General features: G+C 44.6%; 1 protein-coding gene across 18 annotated transcripts in view; it reads left to right on the top strand.

The window, feature by feature from the left end:
• The window catches only part of ITSN2 (intersectin 2), a 165,137-nt gene that overhangs the window by 136,876 nt on the left and 13,827 nt on the right, over positions 1-14,434 (top strand). For 17 of the 18 annotated variants that reach the window (XM_036872696.1, XM_036872706.1, XM_036872699.1 and 14 more), the window contains 3 exons: positions 3,632-3,753; positions 6,585-6,691; positions 7,976-8,159. In XM_036872696.1, coding sequence (XP_036728591.1) covers positions 3,632-3,753; positions 6,585-6,691; positions 7,976-8,159 — 413 coding nt within the window. The remainder of the gene's footprint in view (positions 1-3,631; positions 3,754-6,584; positions 6,692-7,975; positions 8,160-14,434) is intronic. The other variant, XM_036872705.1, reaches the window with a different exon arrangement.

Genomic DNA, 14,434 nt, shown 5'->3' on the forward strand with positions numbered 1-14,434 from the left:
AACAGCCAGGCCATGGACAGTTTGTACAGCACATCATGAGGACTGAGCCCAGGCCAGGGTGGGTAGAAGGTGGGCTGCATGGTCAGAGGCAGGCTGCCGCTGGATTACGGAGGCTCCGAAGCCCTGTGCTCCCCCCGAGCTAGGACTTCATTCTGCAAGAAACAGGAGTCATTGAACGTTCTGTCAGGGAAAGAACATGATAAAAAATGTAGAGGCTGGCTTGAGCTGTTCAATATAAATACAATGTAAGTCACAAATACAAGCCCATATGTAATTTAAAATTTTCCAGCAGCTACATTTTAAAAAGTAAAAAGAAACAGATGGAATTAATTTTAATAATTATTTTTACTTAACCCAGCATTATCCAAAATATTATCATTTCAATGTGTAATCGGTATAATAATTTTTGTACTGATGCATTATTTTACATTCTGGGATGTTTCTACTGGGTCTTTGAAATCCGGTGTATATTTTACACTTACAGCTCTTCTCTATTTGGACTGGCCGTGGTTCAGGTGCTCAGTAGTCACATGTTGCTAATGGCTACTGTATTGGACAGTGCAGGTGTAGAGGATGGCAGAGGGGTGTATTCTATCCACAAACCCTAATTCCTCAGTTCTCAAAAGATTCACTCTCCCCTCAAAACAGAGGGTTCTATGGTCAAATAAGTGTTGGGAACTCTGGGTTCACTCAAATTAAATGTTTCTTTAGAGCAGGGTTTCTCAGAGCATAGTATGCGGATGTGCCTTGTGACCTTAGCAGAGAAATGCAAAGCCAGATTCGTTTGACCTTGCAGGTCAGGAATGCCAGGAACACATTTTAGTATTTGCTGGATTGTGGGGACCAGAGAGCCTGGAGGCAGTCAGAGGCAGAAATGCAGAAGGAAACACCAGAAAGAGGAGAGTGACAAAGGCTGAGGGAGAGACTCGAGTGTTGGAAGCAGCAGCTCATTACAGGTGTCAGGGCTCTGGGCAGGTGCAGGAGGACGCCAGCTCCCAAGGGGGACTCTGCACTTGGCGATGCTCAAGGTCATCATTACCTTCACAAGAGCAGTGTCAGTGGAGTGGTGGGACAGAAACCAGAGTACCTTAAGTTGGAGAAGTGACAGAGAGAGCTGGGGGCGGGGGGAGTGAGTGTCAGACCCCTCTACTGTCAGACATTTGGCAATGAGACTAGAGACAGGTGTTTGTGGAGGGAGCAGGGTTGCAGGAAGGGTGCTTGTTTGTTTTAAATATTGTGGTAGGAGGGACACATAACCATGTTCACAGACTAGAGGGACCAGTGAAGACTGAAGATGGAAGTGTGAAGGGCAGGGAAGGGTCCTGCAGGAGGGGGAGGTTTAGGGATGCTGGCTTTAGAAGAAGTAGCGATCCCCTCACCCCCTGACACGGGAAGGAAGTACAGGGATGAGTGAGTAGGAAGATGGGGCTGGAAGTAGAAGGGGCATCGTGCCTTTATTTTTTTTCCCCTTATGTCAGAGGTGAGAGCATCTGAAAGTGGGGGTAGGGGTCAGGTTGGAAACTTGGAGAATAAAAATTTAAGAACCATTGTAATGAAATGCAAAGGTGTCAGCTCGCGGAGTACAAGGATTGTCCCACATTCATCCTGATGAAGCTAATGTCATGTACGTCCCAGCCTTAGAAACGATAAACTACCTGAGACTTTTCCTATTATCCCAAGATACTGAATAGATAGGCCAACGCTTGTGGGTTTTAACATCAATCATTGATTCCCAAAGTGTGATATCCTGGTGGTGCACAACACAATGGCCCACAAAATAGTGCCCAGGAGGACTCGATTTATTTTAATGGTTATATGTTTATGGTAGTGACTATTAGAAGAAAATAACCAACACATCAAACCCATGATTTCCTAGACATTTAGCTCAAACATGAACAAAAATATTACATAAATAATAGTAGAGATAGTATGTGGATGTGGCAGAATGTGAAGGACCGAGATTTGTAAACCACTAGCAAAGTGGTAGGGCAACCTTAGAAGCTGTTGCGACTGCTCCACCAGCATCAGCTGGGTGGTGACGTGATCAGCAACATTCCCCGTCAGGCGTCGGTCTTGGCGTCCAGCCTCCTGGCTGCACACAGCCGGGTCAGGCAGGGACCTGTGTTAGCCTTGCTCGTCCCCAGCTCTCGCTCATTCCTGCACGTCTCCTTGGCGGAACAGGATGGAACACAGTCCCCTGAAAAGCTGGATAAGTCTGAACATGAGTGGCACTGCGATTTCATCTTGGTAGCGCCAAACGTGACTTTTGCCTTATTCAATTGTTGTTTGACTGTGGGAGTAATTTTTTTTAAAGCTGTCGGCAGCATGTGCAGAAAATAGAACAGCTGTCTTCGTGAGGACTCTCTGAAAGCCCAAATCTATACAAAATACATAAAAAATCAAAAACAGAAAGAGAACCCCCCCTTAAAAGGCCGGTCTGATCCTGGCGTTTTCCGCCTCTGTGGCTCTGTGCCTTTGTCCCCGTGCAGGGCGTCTGCCTCGGTCTGAACACTGCGGGCTGCGGAGTTCCCGCAGGGCCGGCCCTGCTCCTGCGTCCTCCACTCCCCAGACCTTCGTGTTGCCTCCCGTCTCTCCCGCTTCGGACATGCACTGCTACCGCCTCACGTTGTCCCTTGCTGGGCACCTACCTGCTTTTTCTTTTTGCCTGAGGAGGGGCTTTCTGAGGCCTTTCCCCTCCCACTGGGCGTAAGGCAGACCCTCAGCTTCTTACTGAATGACTCTGGGTTAACGTCACTTCCCAGCACGACAGTGAGCTCAGCTCCCATGTGCCTGCACATTGATCCGAAGTGACTATGGTACTTCTCACTCCGATGCCATGCGCGATGGCCAGGGACTGCCCTCAAAGCCCCCGTGGCTGCAGTGTACCCCAAACCACCAGTTCTTTGTTCCAGTGGGTTAAGACAGTGCTCTTGCTGGGAACTGCTGGGCCCTGGAGACTTTAGGTTTCCTAACTGAGCACTTAACTTTGAGAAATCTAGAGAAATGTTTCTCACACATTTTTTAAACAGTGGCTCACAGTAAGAAATACATTTTACATCCTCAAATACATACCTAACTAAAAATTTTCACAGGACAATACTTACAGATCCTGTGCACGTGGTAGTTTCTAGTTATTTATTTTGTTTTGTTTTTGTTTAAAAAAATCGATAGACTGGCCCACCAATAGCTCATGACCTGCAGTTTGGAAAACACTGGTCTCCAGCATTTGATTCACTTAATCATTACAATACTTCGAAAATGTCTCAAGATGGTGAGAATAGCGTGGATTCTTCACAAGGCTCTGCACAGTTCTGGTTTCTTTGAGGCCATTTCTGAAAATCCTTCATTCTGTCATTACTTATTTGGAAAAGAAATTGGGACCACACCGAGCATCGCAGGCGTTGCAACTAGTTAAGGTGTTGCTAATTTGCGGCTCTGGAGCTCTGGAGTGGCCGGTGGTTAATCCCGCTTCCGCAGGTGTGCGCTGTTCGCCCGAGTCCCAGGGCCCTTTGGCAGGCCGTGTGGTTCTTTCCCAGCAGCATTTGCAAACCCCGTGTATCTGATGATTCATGTCTGTTTTCTCCGAAGAAGATAAAATAATATTTTGAAACTCTACCCTGCTTTTCCACAGGGTGTGCAGATCTCCAAACCCTGGACACCATGCAGCCAGTGGAGAGGAAAAGGCAGGGCTACATTCATGAGCTGATTGAGACTGAGGAGCGGTACGTGAATGACCTGCAGCTCGTCGTGGAGGTGAGTGAGGGGCGCCGAAGGCTCTGCGGGCTCCTTAGGCGGTGGGGCCTCGTAGCGAAGTATCACCTTTGGCGAGTGAATTCTCAAGCAGTGACAGGAGCGCTCACACCCTCAAAATGCTTCCTCTGACCCTTGGAGAGGCCTTGAGGATCTCAAGTCGGCTCTTTCTCCAGATTAGGTAATTCAGAGTGAAGAGAGAGAGAAAAGGCACTCAGTGCCTCAGTCAGATGTGGTAGAGGCCCCATCAGGAAAGACCAAGGTACAGAGTAGGTGGAAAGGCTCTACAGCAAATGTATCTGCCTCAGACTTTTCTCTGACGATGTCTGCACTGCTCTTCTGGCACCTGACGCTTTCATAAAGTTTAATTATTTGCAGAGGAATTGTGAGGCAGTGGGAGTGTTCACCTAACCTTTATATCAGTTTGGAAAACCAAACAGTATACTGTAAAATAGCTCCCAAATCTCATATATTTACTGTGTTTGTGACTATTAATGTTGCCAGCGACCCCTAAGCAGACAATGGCCGTTAGAGTGGCACTTTTAAATGATTCGCGTTTGAGCAAACAAAGTAAGATTTTATACTTTTATTGTGCTTTTGTTTCCATGGCTTTCAGTTCCCACGAATCATGTCAGGGCCCTCAGATGAGACCAGTTTAAAAAAAAAAAAACTTAAAGAGAACAGGTGTCCCCACTCAGGCCCAACAGGTGCACTGTTTATGTGGCCGTGACCTCGAGAGCACACGGTGCAGAAGCTGAGTCCTGCATCTGTCCCAGCAAGGCCTGCCCCCGATTCATTCTCTCCCCTGAATTCGGGCTGGGATCTCAGACATGGCACACTCGTTCCTCTCAGACGTTCACTGTCCTGCACTTCTCGGTTGATAACGTCTATCTTCCCCCAGCCTGTGAGCTCCTGAGGGCAGAGACTGTGTGTCCTTCGTCCTACACCCCAAACGTAGCCTGGCCCTTTACAGGCCTTCCCAACAGGACTGAATTTATGTGTGGCCAGGTGTGTTTATGTCTGCACTTCCCTCACCAGGATGGATGGCCTGGAAGAAAAGTCCATCTTTTTGATTAACCCCTACGAGTGTCAGCCCTGCTGCTGGTCCGATTCCAGTCCTAAGGGGTTGTAATGGGTGTGGAGAACCGCTCTGACTAGCACAGAAGGTGAACGAGGGCCAGGTGCTCTCCCCGTCTCAGGCCGGCCTCTTAACCACTTGGGCTTGGTTCTTCTCACTCTGCGCACCTCACAAGACGCTCTGAGGGGTGAGGCATCATGTTGGGGTCAGGGGGTTAGGGTAGAAAGCACTGCCCACAGGCAAGGGCTTCTCATTACCGTTCCCATGGAGGGCCCCATGGAGGTCCCCAGAGGACCCAGCCACCTCATCCTCCTCTGCTTACCTCACTGAGGCTGGCACAAAGCAGGTAAGCAGAACAAATAAACAGTAACATAAATTAATCAGCGAATGAAAGAACAATCAGATGCTTTCCCTGGCCTTCAGGAGCAACCTCAGAGCAGATCGACCTTGTTTCCAGGGCTCTCCCTCATAGGAGTGTCCAGACATCTTCAGTCTGATTCTGGAACCGTAGAGGCACTTTTATCTGAGTTCTTTGAATCCAGGTTCAACTCGATGCAGTAAACATTAATTTAGAACAGTTTCAATGGAGGGTAACGTCATGTGTATTTTGGAGAGATTTCACGTGAGAAGAGTTGTCTCAGATGACTTCACCATTTCCGTAAGGCTTTTAAAGTCATTCCCTAGTTGTTTAGTGGAAACTTGAACTTAGAATCAAAAAGTTGTTTTAGTTCTGGCTCCTCCACATCCTAGCTTTGTGACCTTGAGCAAATTACTCTCTCAGCTTTTATTTCTTCGTGGGTCAATTGGGAATAATAATACCTGAGTCAGCATGACCTACATCATCTATGAAGTTAATTGAGAAACCCACACACACACGTGTGCATGTACACCCACACGTGTGCATGTACACACACACCAGCATATGCATGTATGTGCATATCAGAGCTTTGTGAAACCTTAAGTGCTATGGATTACCAAAGTGTTATTTAACCTCTGAAATCCACATGTGCTTGGTGGCCAGTCTTGAGGATAGGAGAAGGCATGACTCTTTCTTCTGGTGCACTTCTCACCAACTGCCTCCAGACCCCTGAGGTGCTCCGCCTGACCACGGTCATGCTCCCTCAGTGCTTCAGGCTCTTCCAGTGTGTGGGTGCTTTATGCCCACGGTTTATTTAGCCTGTTTAACACCCTGAGGAGGTAGGTATGAGAATCTCCTCCTCTTGATGAGACTGCTGGATTCAGTCCTTAGAATCAGCCCTGATAGGAGACGAAAGAGCAAAAAGTAGGGAAATTTTGCAATTTAAAATTTAACAGTCACAATATGTTTATTTAAAAGTGCCATGATTTGGGCTTCCCTGGTGGCGCAGTGGTTGAGAATCCGCCTGCCAATGCAGGGGACACGGGTTCGAGCCCTGGTCTGGGAGGATCCCACATGCCGCGGAGCAGCTGGGCCCGAGAGCCACAGCTACTGAGCCTGCGCGTCTGGAGCCTGTGCTCCACAACGGGAGAGGCCGCAACAGTGAGAGGCCCGCGCACCGCGATGAAGAGTGGCCCCCACTTGCCACAACTAGAGAAAGCCCTCGCACAGAAACGAAGACCCAACACAGCCATAAATAAATAAATAAATAAAAATTAAAAAAAAAAAAGTGCCATGATCTTCCTAGTTTTAGTGTATGAAGATAATGTTTTATTTAGACCACAGAGGCTGTGTGTACTGCACTTAAGCTGACTTCTTTCCCTTGTGTTCTGAATTTAGGTTTTTCAGAAACGAATGGCAGAACCAGGTTTTCTCACTGAAGGAGAAATGGCCGTGATCTTTGTGAACTGGAAGGAGCTCATCATGTCTAACACGAAGCTGCTGAAGTGAGTCGTGAGCATCTCCTGTCGTTGCAGCGGACGCCCCCAGCCCCAGGGCTGAGACTCACACCTAACTCTCTGCAGCCAGGGCTGCTTAGCAAAGAACTTTCATTGTTTTCTGTTCCCTCGGGCTTTTTTTTATACATATAAATTTATTTATTTTATTTATTTTATTTTTGGCTGCGTTGGGTCTTCGTTGCTGTATGCGGGCTTTCTCTAGTTGCGGTGAGCAGGGGCTACTCTTCATTGCGGTGTGCGGGCTTCTCATTTCAGTGGCTTCTCCTGCTGCAGAGCCTGGGCTCTAGGTGCTCGGGCTTCAGTAGTTGCAGCCCACGGGCATAATAGTTGTGGCTCGCGGGCTCTAGAGCACAGGCTCAGTAGTTGTGGCGCACGGGCCCAGTTGCTCCACGGCATGTGGGATCTTCCCAGACTAGGGCTCGAACCCATGTCCCCTGCGTTGGCAGGTGGATTCTTAACCACTGCGCCACCAGGGAAGTCCCTCCCTCAGGCTTTTAATTTTATTATCATTTTATGAAATGCTCTCTAACTCTGAAATGCATAATTATTGAAGTAAAGAAATATAACAAAGAAAATATTTGATTAAGCAAAGGAAAACTTAAATCATTAAACAAACAATATGTCAACATATGGTTCCAAAATATACTTGACTCTGCATCAGACAGAGTCAGGAGAGAAGCTGCAGCTCATGGCCTAGACATAACTGGCTGGTCTGGCACTCTCCTAAGTCCAGAGTGAAATTCCATTCCCTTCGGTGATTTTCTGTCCCTTACGCCCGTGAGGACAGGCTCCTGTGGGGAGGCATGAGCAGTCCCAGCGCTTGCTGCCTCTCCGCCCTCCTTGGGGCTCAGCATCTCTCTGGGAACGATGCCGCCTCCACACCTGGCCTCTGTGGGCTCCTGCTCCCCTTTTTCCCTTACAGAGGGTGGAAATTTCTTTCTTCTTGCTTCAGCTGAAAACAAGTTAGAAATTTTTCAAAAGAAACTTTGCTAAGAAACTAAGCTGAATCCAGAACAATTCCAAAGACCTAGGAACACCCAAGTGCGCAGACTTCATTTTCTTCTTCTTCTTTCTAGCAGCTCACCCAGGTTGGCTGGGCAGGCAGGGCTTTAGGCCCTCGCTGCCTTCTCCTCCTGACTTTTCCCTCATGGTGCCAGAGATTTTTAGGTAACTCACTGGTTGTCATTACCATTAGTCTCGCAAGGTATTCATCCTTCATTTGCAAAGCACATTCAGTTAGAAATGGGAAGTGAGAGTGTATGTTGGTTGCAGGGCCTTGCGAGTACGGAAGAAGACCGGGGGTGAGAAGATGCCCGTGCAGATGATTGGGGACATCCTGGCAGCTGAGCTGTCCCACATGCAGGCTTACATCCGGTTCTGCAGCTGTCAGCTGAATGGAGCAGCTCTGTTACAGCAGAAGACAGATGAACATGCAGACTTCAAAGAATTTTTAAAGGTAACTCCATTCTGGGAATGTAGGCAGGCCAGCCTTGTTCTGAGCCAGGAGGCAGGGGTGTATGGCGGCATGGTGGGGAATCTCAGCAGTGGAAAAGGCCATCTCCATCACCTTCCAAAGGAAACACAAATATGGCAAAGAATTTTCTGATTGCTTTGAGTTGCCTTTCATGTTGAATTGATTTTTCTTGGCACTGGGACCATGATTTTGCCCATCTTAAATAGCAGAGTGTTTTTTTAAGCCTACTTACATAAATCAGCTACTTTATACTCCAAAAAGTCCAGAATGTCACTTTCTTAATTTTGTAAACTGTATTTATTTTATACCCATCTTATTCCAGAAGGAGTATAAAATAGCTTACTTAAACGTATAAAATGCAACAAGATAAAGTAAAATTTAAAATAAGTGGATGGGGAGTTCCCTGGTGGTCCAGTGGTTAGGATTTGGTGCTTTCACTGCCGTGGCCCGGGTTCAATCCCTGATCGGGGAACAGAGATCCCACAAGCTGCATGGTGCGGCCAAAAAAGAAAGTGTATGAATAAAATGGGACAAAAGGAAATGAGAGTAGGAAAAAAAATGGTGACACCAGGAATTAGGATAACAAATAAAAAGCGCATCTGTGATCCTATACATATACAAGAAGTGTACGCAGCTGTCATAAAACCTTCCAGAAACCAATGAGAAGACAGAAAACAATTGGTTCCATGATGCCATGGTCATAAATTAAAAACAAGCAGCTGGTAAGGAGAAGTAATGCTAGAACTGTACGCAGAAAGTACACTATGTGTATATTCACTGTATATAATATAATGAGTCGGCAACAACCTTAGAGTGATACAGCAATGAGCTTCATATGTCTGGTTATATCATAATAGAAAATCACATTTTGATAAGTCATTTTTATTGATGCTGTTCAGTAATAGAAACTATTACTACACATGTTAAAATGGTGAGGGAAATGAAAGAAAAATCTGTTTTCTTGGGTTTTTTTGCATTTTTTTTGTTGTTGTTGTGAAGTGCTTCATAGTGGGATATATTATACAGCCCCAGTAGTACTTTATGGGAAAATGCATAATTTTAATATTTTTATTATCAGAAAAGAATGGAAAAATAAGCATAAAATATAAGATATATAGGCAAAGGATAAAATTCTAAGAGGAAAATAGAGGAAGTAATAAAGATAAAAGCACAAATGATATCAGTCTGTCTGCAAACAGGTACAGTGAAAAGAGCTGATAAAATATAACTCCACTAAATCTAATAGAAAAAGAGAAAAAAAACCACAAGTAAAAACAAGAATAGATACAAAGTTATTTCTTAAAAGTGTATGTAATTCAAAATATATGCTAATAAATCTGAAAACATTAACAAAACTTATAGTTTTCTATTAAAGTTTGAAAACTGGTTCAATAAGAATAGAAAATCTAGAGAGAGTCAGGCTCGTGCCATCTTGCCCCCACCGTCTGCGCCCAGCCACCCTTTCCCTTTAGACACTCTCAGGCCCCCACCCGCCCCTTTCCAAGCATGTCCCGGGCCACCGCCGCAGAAACCGCACCAACTCTACCCACACATTCTCTATGCGGGACATGCAGCCAGGTCTACAAGTATTCTTGGAGCAGAGATGAGCTATCTGGAATAAAGCCAGCAAGTGACCTGTCCATTTAAGCCACAGATGAATAATACTGCAGCCAGCCCAATGTCTACTGCCACTCCAAGTAGTGGAAGAAGTACAGGGAAGTCTATAAGCTTTGCAGCAGAATTGCAGAGTATGATGTTTTTGCTTACAGATTAAAGACTTGAACATAGACCTGAAACCATAAAACTCCTTTAAGAAAACATAGGTGGTTTTTTCTAGGTGATTCTAGGAGGCCTCTTCATGAAACAGCAGTTTTGGTAGAAGATGTAGTATACACACAGTTAATTAACCTCCTGTGTGGCTGACAGGGTCTTGGTGCTCTGGCCTGGTGTCAGGCCTGAGCCTCCAAGGTGGGAGAGCCGAGTTCAGGACATTGTACCACCAAAGACCTCTCAGCCCCATGTAATATCAATTGGCGAGAGCTCTCCCAAAGATCTTCGTCTCAACGCTAAGACCCAGCTCCACTCAACAGCCAGCAAGCTCCAGTGCTGGACGCCCCATGCCAAACAACTAGCAAGACAGGAACACAGCCCCACCCATTAGCAGAGAGGCTGCCTAAAATCATTCTAAGTTCACAGACACCGCAAAACACACTGCCACATGCAGCCCCACCCACCAGAAAGACAAGATTCAGGCCCACCCACCAGAACACAGGCACCAGTCCCCTCCATCAGGAAGCCTACACAAGCCACTGACCCAACCTCACCCACTGGGGGCAGACACCAAAAACAACAGGAACAACGAACCTGCAGCCTGTGAAAAGGAGACCCTAAAGGGGTCATAAGTTACACAAAATGAGAAGCCAGAGAAATATGCAGCAGATGAAGGAGCAAGGTAAAAACCCACCAGACCAAACAAATGAAGAGGAAATAGTCCACCTGATAAAGAATTCAGGGTAATGATAGTAGAGATGATCCAAAATCTTGGAAATAGAATGGAGAAAATACAGGAAACGTTTAACAAGGACCTAGGAGAACTAAAGAGCAAACAAACAATGATGAACAACACAATAAGTGAAATTAAAAATTCTCTAGACGGAATCAGTAGCTGAATAACTGAGGCAGAAGAACGGATAAGGGACCTGGAAGATAAAATAGTGGAAATAACTACCGCAGAGCAGAATAAAGAAAAAAGAATGAAAAGAATTGAGGACAGTCTCAGAGACCTCTGGGACAACATTAAACGCACCAACATTCAAATTATAGGGGTCCCAGAGGAAGAGGAGAAAAAGAAAGAGTCTGAGAAAATATTTGAAGAGATTATAGTCAAAAACTTCCCTAACATGGGAAAGGAAATAGTCAAGTCCAGGAAGCACAGAGAGTCCCATACAGGATAAGTCCAAGGAGAAACATGCCAAGACACATATTAATCAAACTATCAAAACCTAAATACAAAGAAAAAATATTAAAAGCAGCAAGGGAAAAGCAACAAATAACATACAAGGGAATCCCCATAAGGTTAACAGCTGATCTTTCAGCAGAAATTCTGCAAGCCAGAAGGGAGCGGCAGGACATATTTAAAGTGATGAAAGGGAAAAACCTACAACCAAGATTATTCTACCCAGTAAGGATCTCATTCAGATTCGACGGAGAAATTAAAACCTTTACAGACAAGCAAAAGTTAAGAGAATTAGACACCACCAAACCAGCTTTACAACAAATGCTAAAGGAACTTCTCTAGGGAGGAAACACAAGAGAAGGAAAAGACCTACAAAAACAAACCCAAAACAATTAAGAAAATGGTAATAGGAACATACATATCGATAATGATGTTAAATGTAAATGGATTAAATGCTCCAACCAAAAGACGTAGACTGGCTGAATGGATACAAAAACAAGACCCATATATATGCTGTCTACAAGAGACCCACTTCAGACCTAGGGATGCATACAGACTGAAAGTGATGGGATGGAAAAAGATATTCCATGCAAATGGAAATCAAAAGAAAGCTGGAGTAGCAATAGACTTTAAAATAAAAACTATATTACAAGAGACAAAGAAGGACACTACATAATGATCAAGGGATCAATCCAAGAAGAAGATATAACAATTGTAAATATTTATGCACCCAACATAGGAGCACCTCAATACATAAGGCAAATGCTAACAGCCATAAAAGGGGAAATCGACAGTAACACAATAATAGTAGGGGACTTTAACACCCCACTTTCACCAATGGACAGATCATCCAAAATGAAAATAAATAAGGAAACACAAAGTTTAAATGACACATTAGACAAGATGGACTTAATTGATATTTATAGGACATTGTATCCAAAAACAACAGAATACACTTTCTTCTCAAGTGCTCATGGAACATTCTCCAGGATAGATCATATCTTGGGTCACAAATCAAGCCTTGGTAAATTTAAGAAAATTGAAATTGTATCAAGTATCTTTCCCAACCACAACGCTATGAGACTAGATATCAATTACAGGGAAAAAAAACTGTAAAAAATACAAACACATGGAGGCTAAACAATACACTACTAAATAACCAAGAGATCACTGAAGAAATCAAAGAGGAAATCAAAAACTACCTAGAGACACCGTCCTCAGGCTGACCGTGGTGGACATTTTGAGGGCAGCTGATCCTCAGCCTGTGTGCCCCACACCACTTCCTGTGGAAGCTTGAGCCAGCTGTGTAGCTTTCTCCCTTTGTCTCATAACCACGTCCACCAATGAGAATGCTAATTCACCAGCTGCCCGCCTTAACAGATTCAGGAACAAGGGGAAAGACAGTACAGAAATGAGGCAGCACTGAATAAAGGTTAATGTGGAGTTCCGGAAAGGTAAGAAGGATGACCAGATGCTGAAAAGGAGAAATGTCAGCTCTTTTCCAGATGATGCTGCTTCTCCACTGCAGGAAAACCGCAACAACCAGGGCGCTGTAAATCGGTCTGTTGATGACATTGTCAAAGGCATAAATAGCAACAATTTGGAAAGCCAGCTCCAAGCTACTCAAGCTGCTAGGAAACTGCTTTCTAGGGAAAAACAGCCCCCCAAAGACAGCATAATCTGGGCTGGTTTGATGCCAAAACTGTCCTTCTTGGGCAGAACTGACTGTAGTCCCATTCAGTTTGAATCTGCTTGGGCCCTCACTAACATTGCTTCCGGGACATCAAAACAGACCAAGGCTGTGGTAGATGGAGGTGCTATCCCAGCATTCATTTCTCTGTTGGCATCTCCCCATGCTCACATCAGTGAACAAGCTGTATGGGCTCTAGGAAACATTGCAGGTGATGGCTCAGTTTTCCGAGACTTGGTTATCAAGTATGGTGCAGTTGACCCGCTGTTGGCACTTTTGGTGGTTCCTGATACGTCATCTTTAGCATGTGGTTACTTACATAATCTTACCTGGACACTTTCAAATCTTTGTCGCAACAAGAATCCCGCACCCCCCCTTAGACGCTGTTGAGCAAATTCTTCCTACTTTAGTTCGTCTCCTGCATCACGATGATCCAGAAGTTTTAGCTGATACCTGCTGGGCTATTTCCTACCTTACCAATGGTCCAAATGAATGGATTGAAATGGTCGTGAAAACTGGGGTTGTACCCCAACTTGTGAAGCTTTTAGGAGCTACTGAATTGCCAATTGTGATTCCCATGCTAAGAGCCATAGGGAATATTGTCACTGGGACAGATGAACAGACTCAGGTTGTAATGGATGCAGGAGCACTTGCCATCTTTCGCAGCCTGCTAACAAACTGCAAAACTAATATTCAGAAGGAAGCTACGTGGACAATGTCAAACATCACGGCTGGCCGCCAGGACAAGATATAACAAGTCATAAATCATGGATTAGTCCCATTCCTTGTTGGCGTTCTCTCTAAGGCAGACTTTAAGACACAAAAGGAAGCTGTATGGGCCGTGACCAACTATACAAGTGGCGGAACAGTTGAACAGATCGTATACCTTGTTCATTGTGGCGTAATAGAACCATTGATGAACCTCCTAACTGCAAAAGACACCAAAATTATTCTGGTTATTCTGGCTGCCATTTCAGATATCTTTCAGGCTGCTGAGAAACTAGGTGAAACTGAGAAACTTAGTATAATGATTGAAGAATGTGGAGGTTTGGACAAAATTGAAGCTCTACAAAATCATGAAAATGAGTCTGTGTACAAAGCTTCATTAAACTTGATTGAGAAGTATTTCTCTGTGGAAGAAGAGGAAGATCAAAATGTTGTGCCGGAAACTACCTCTGAAGGGTATACATTCCAAGTTCAGGATGGCACTGCTGGGACCTTCAGCTTTTAGATTGTACCTCTGAGGCATAAAGTTGTTTGTTGTGTACTATGTTTGGTAGAAGTTTGTCTTACTGTTTCTCTACTAAGAACTCTTTTTACATGTGGTTTGTTATTGTAGCACTTTTTACAAAGAAACTATACTTGAACAGTTCCAAACTGTACATACTGTATGAAGCTTCTCCTCTCAATGGGTTTCTTATTTCTATGTAGAATTTCATATCTTGCAGTGCCCTGTAAATAAAGATTAAATTCCACCCTTTTCTTTACTTCAAAAAAAAAATTACCTAGAAACAAGTGACAGTGAGAACTCGACGACCCAAAACCTATGGGATGCAGCAAAAGCAGTTCTAAGAGGGAAGTTTATAGCAATACAATCCTACCTTAAGAAAA

This window comes from Balaenoptera musculus, chromosome 13, assembly GCF_009873245.2.
Source record: "Balaenoptera musculus isolate JJ_BM4_2016_0621 chromosome 13, mBalMus1.pri.v3, whole genome shotgun sequence".
NCBI classification, from domain to species: Eukaryota; Metazoa; Chordata; class Mammalia; order Artiodactyla; family Balaenopteridae; genus Balaenoptera; species Balaenoptera musculus.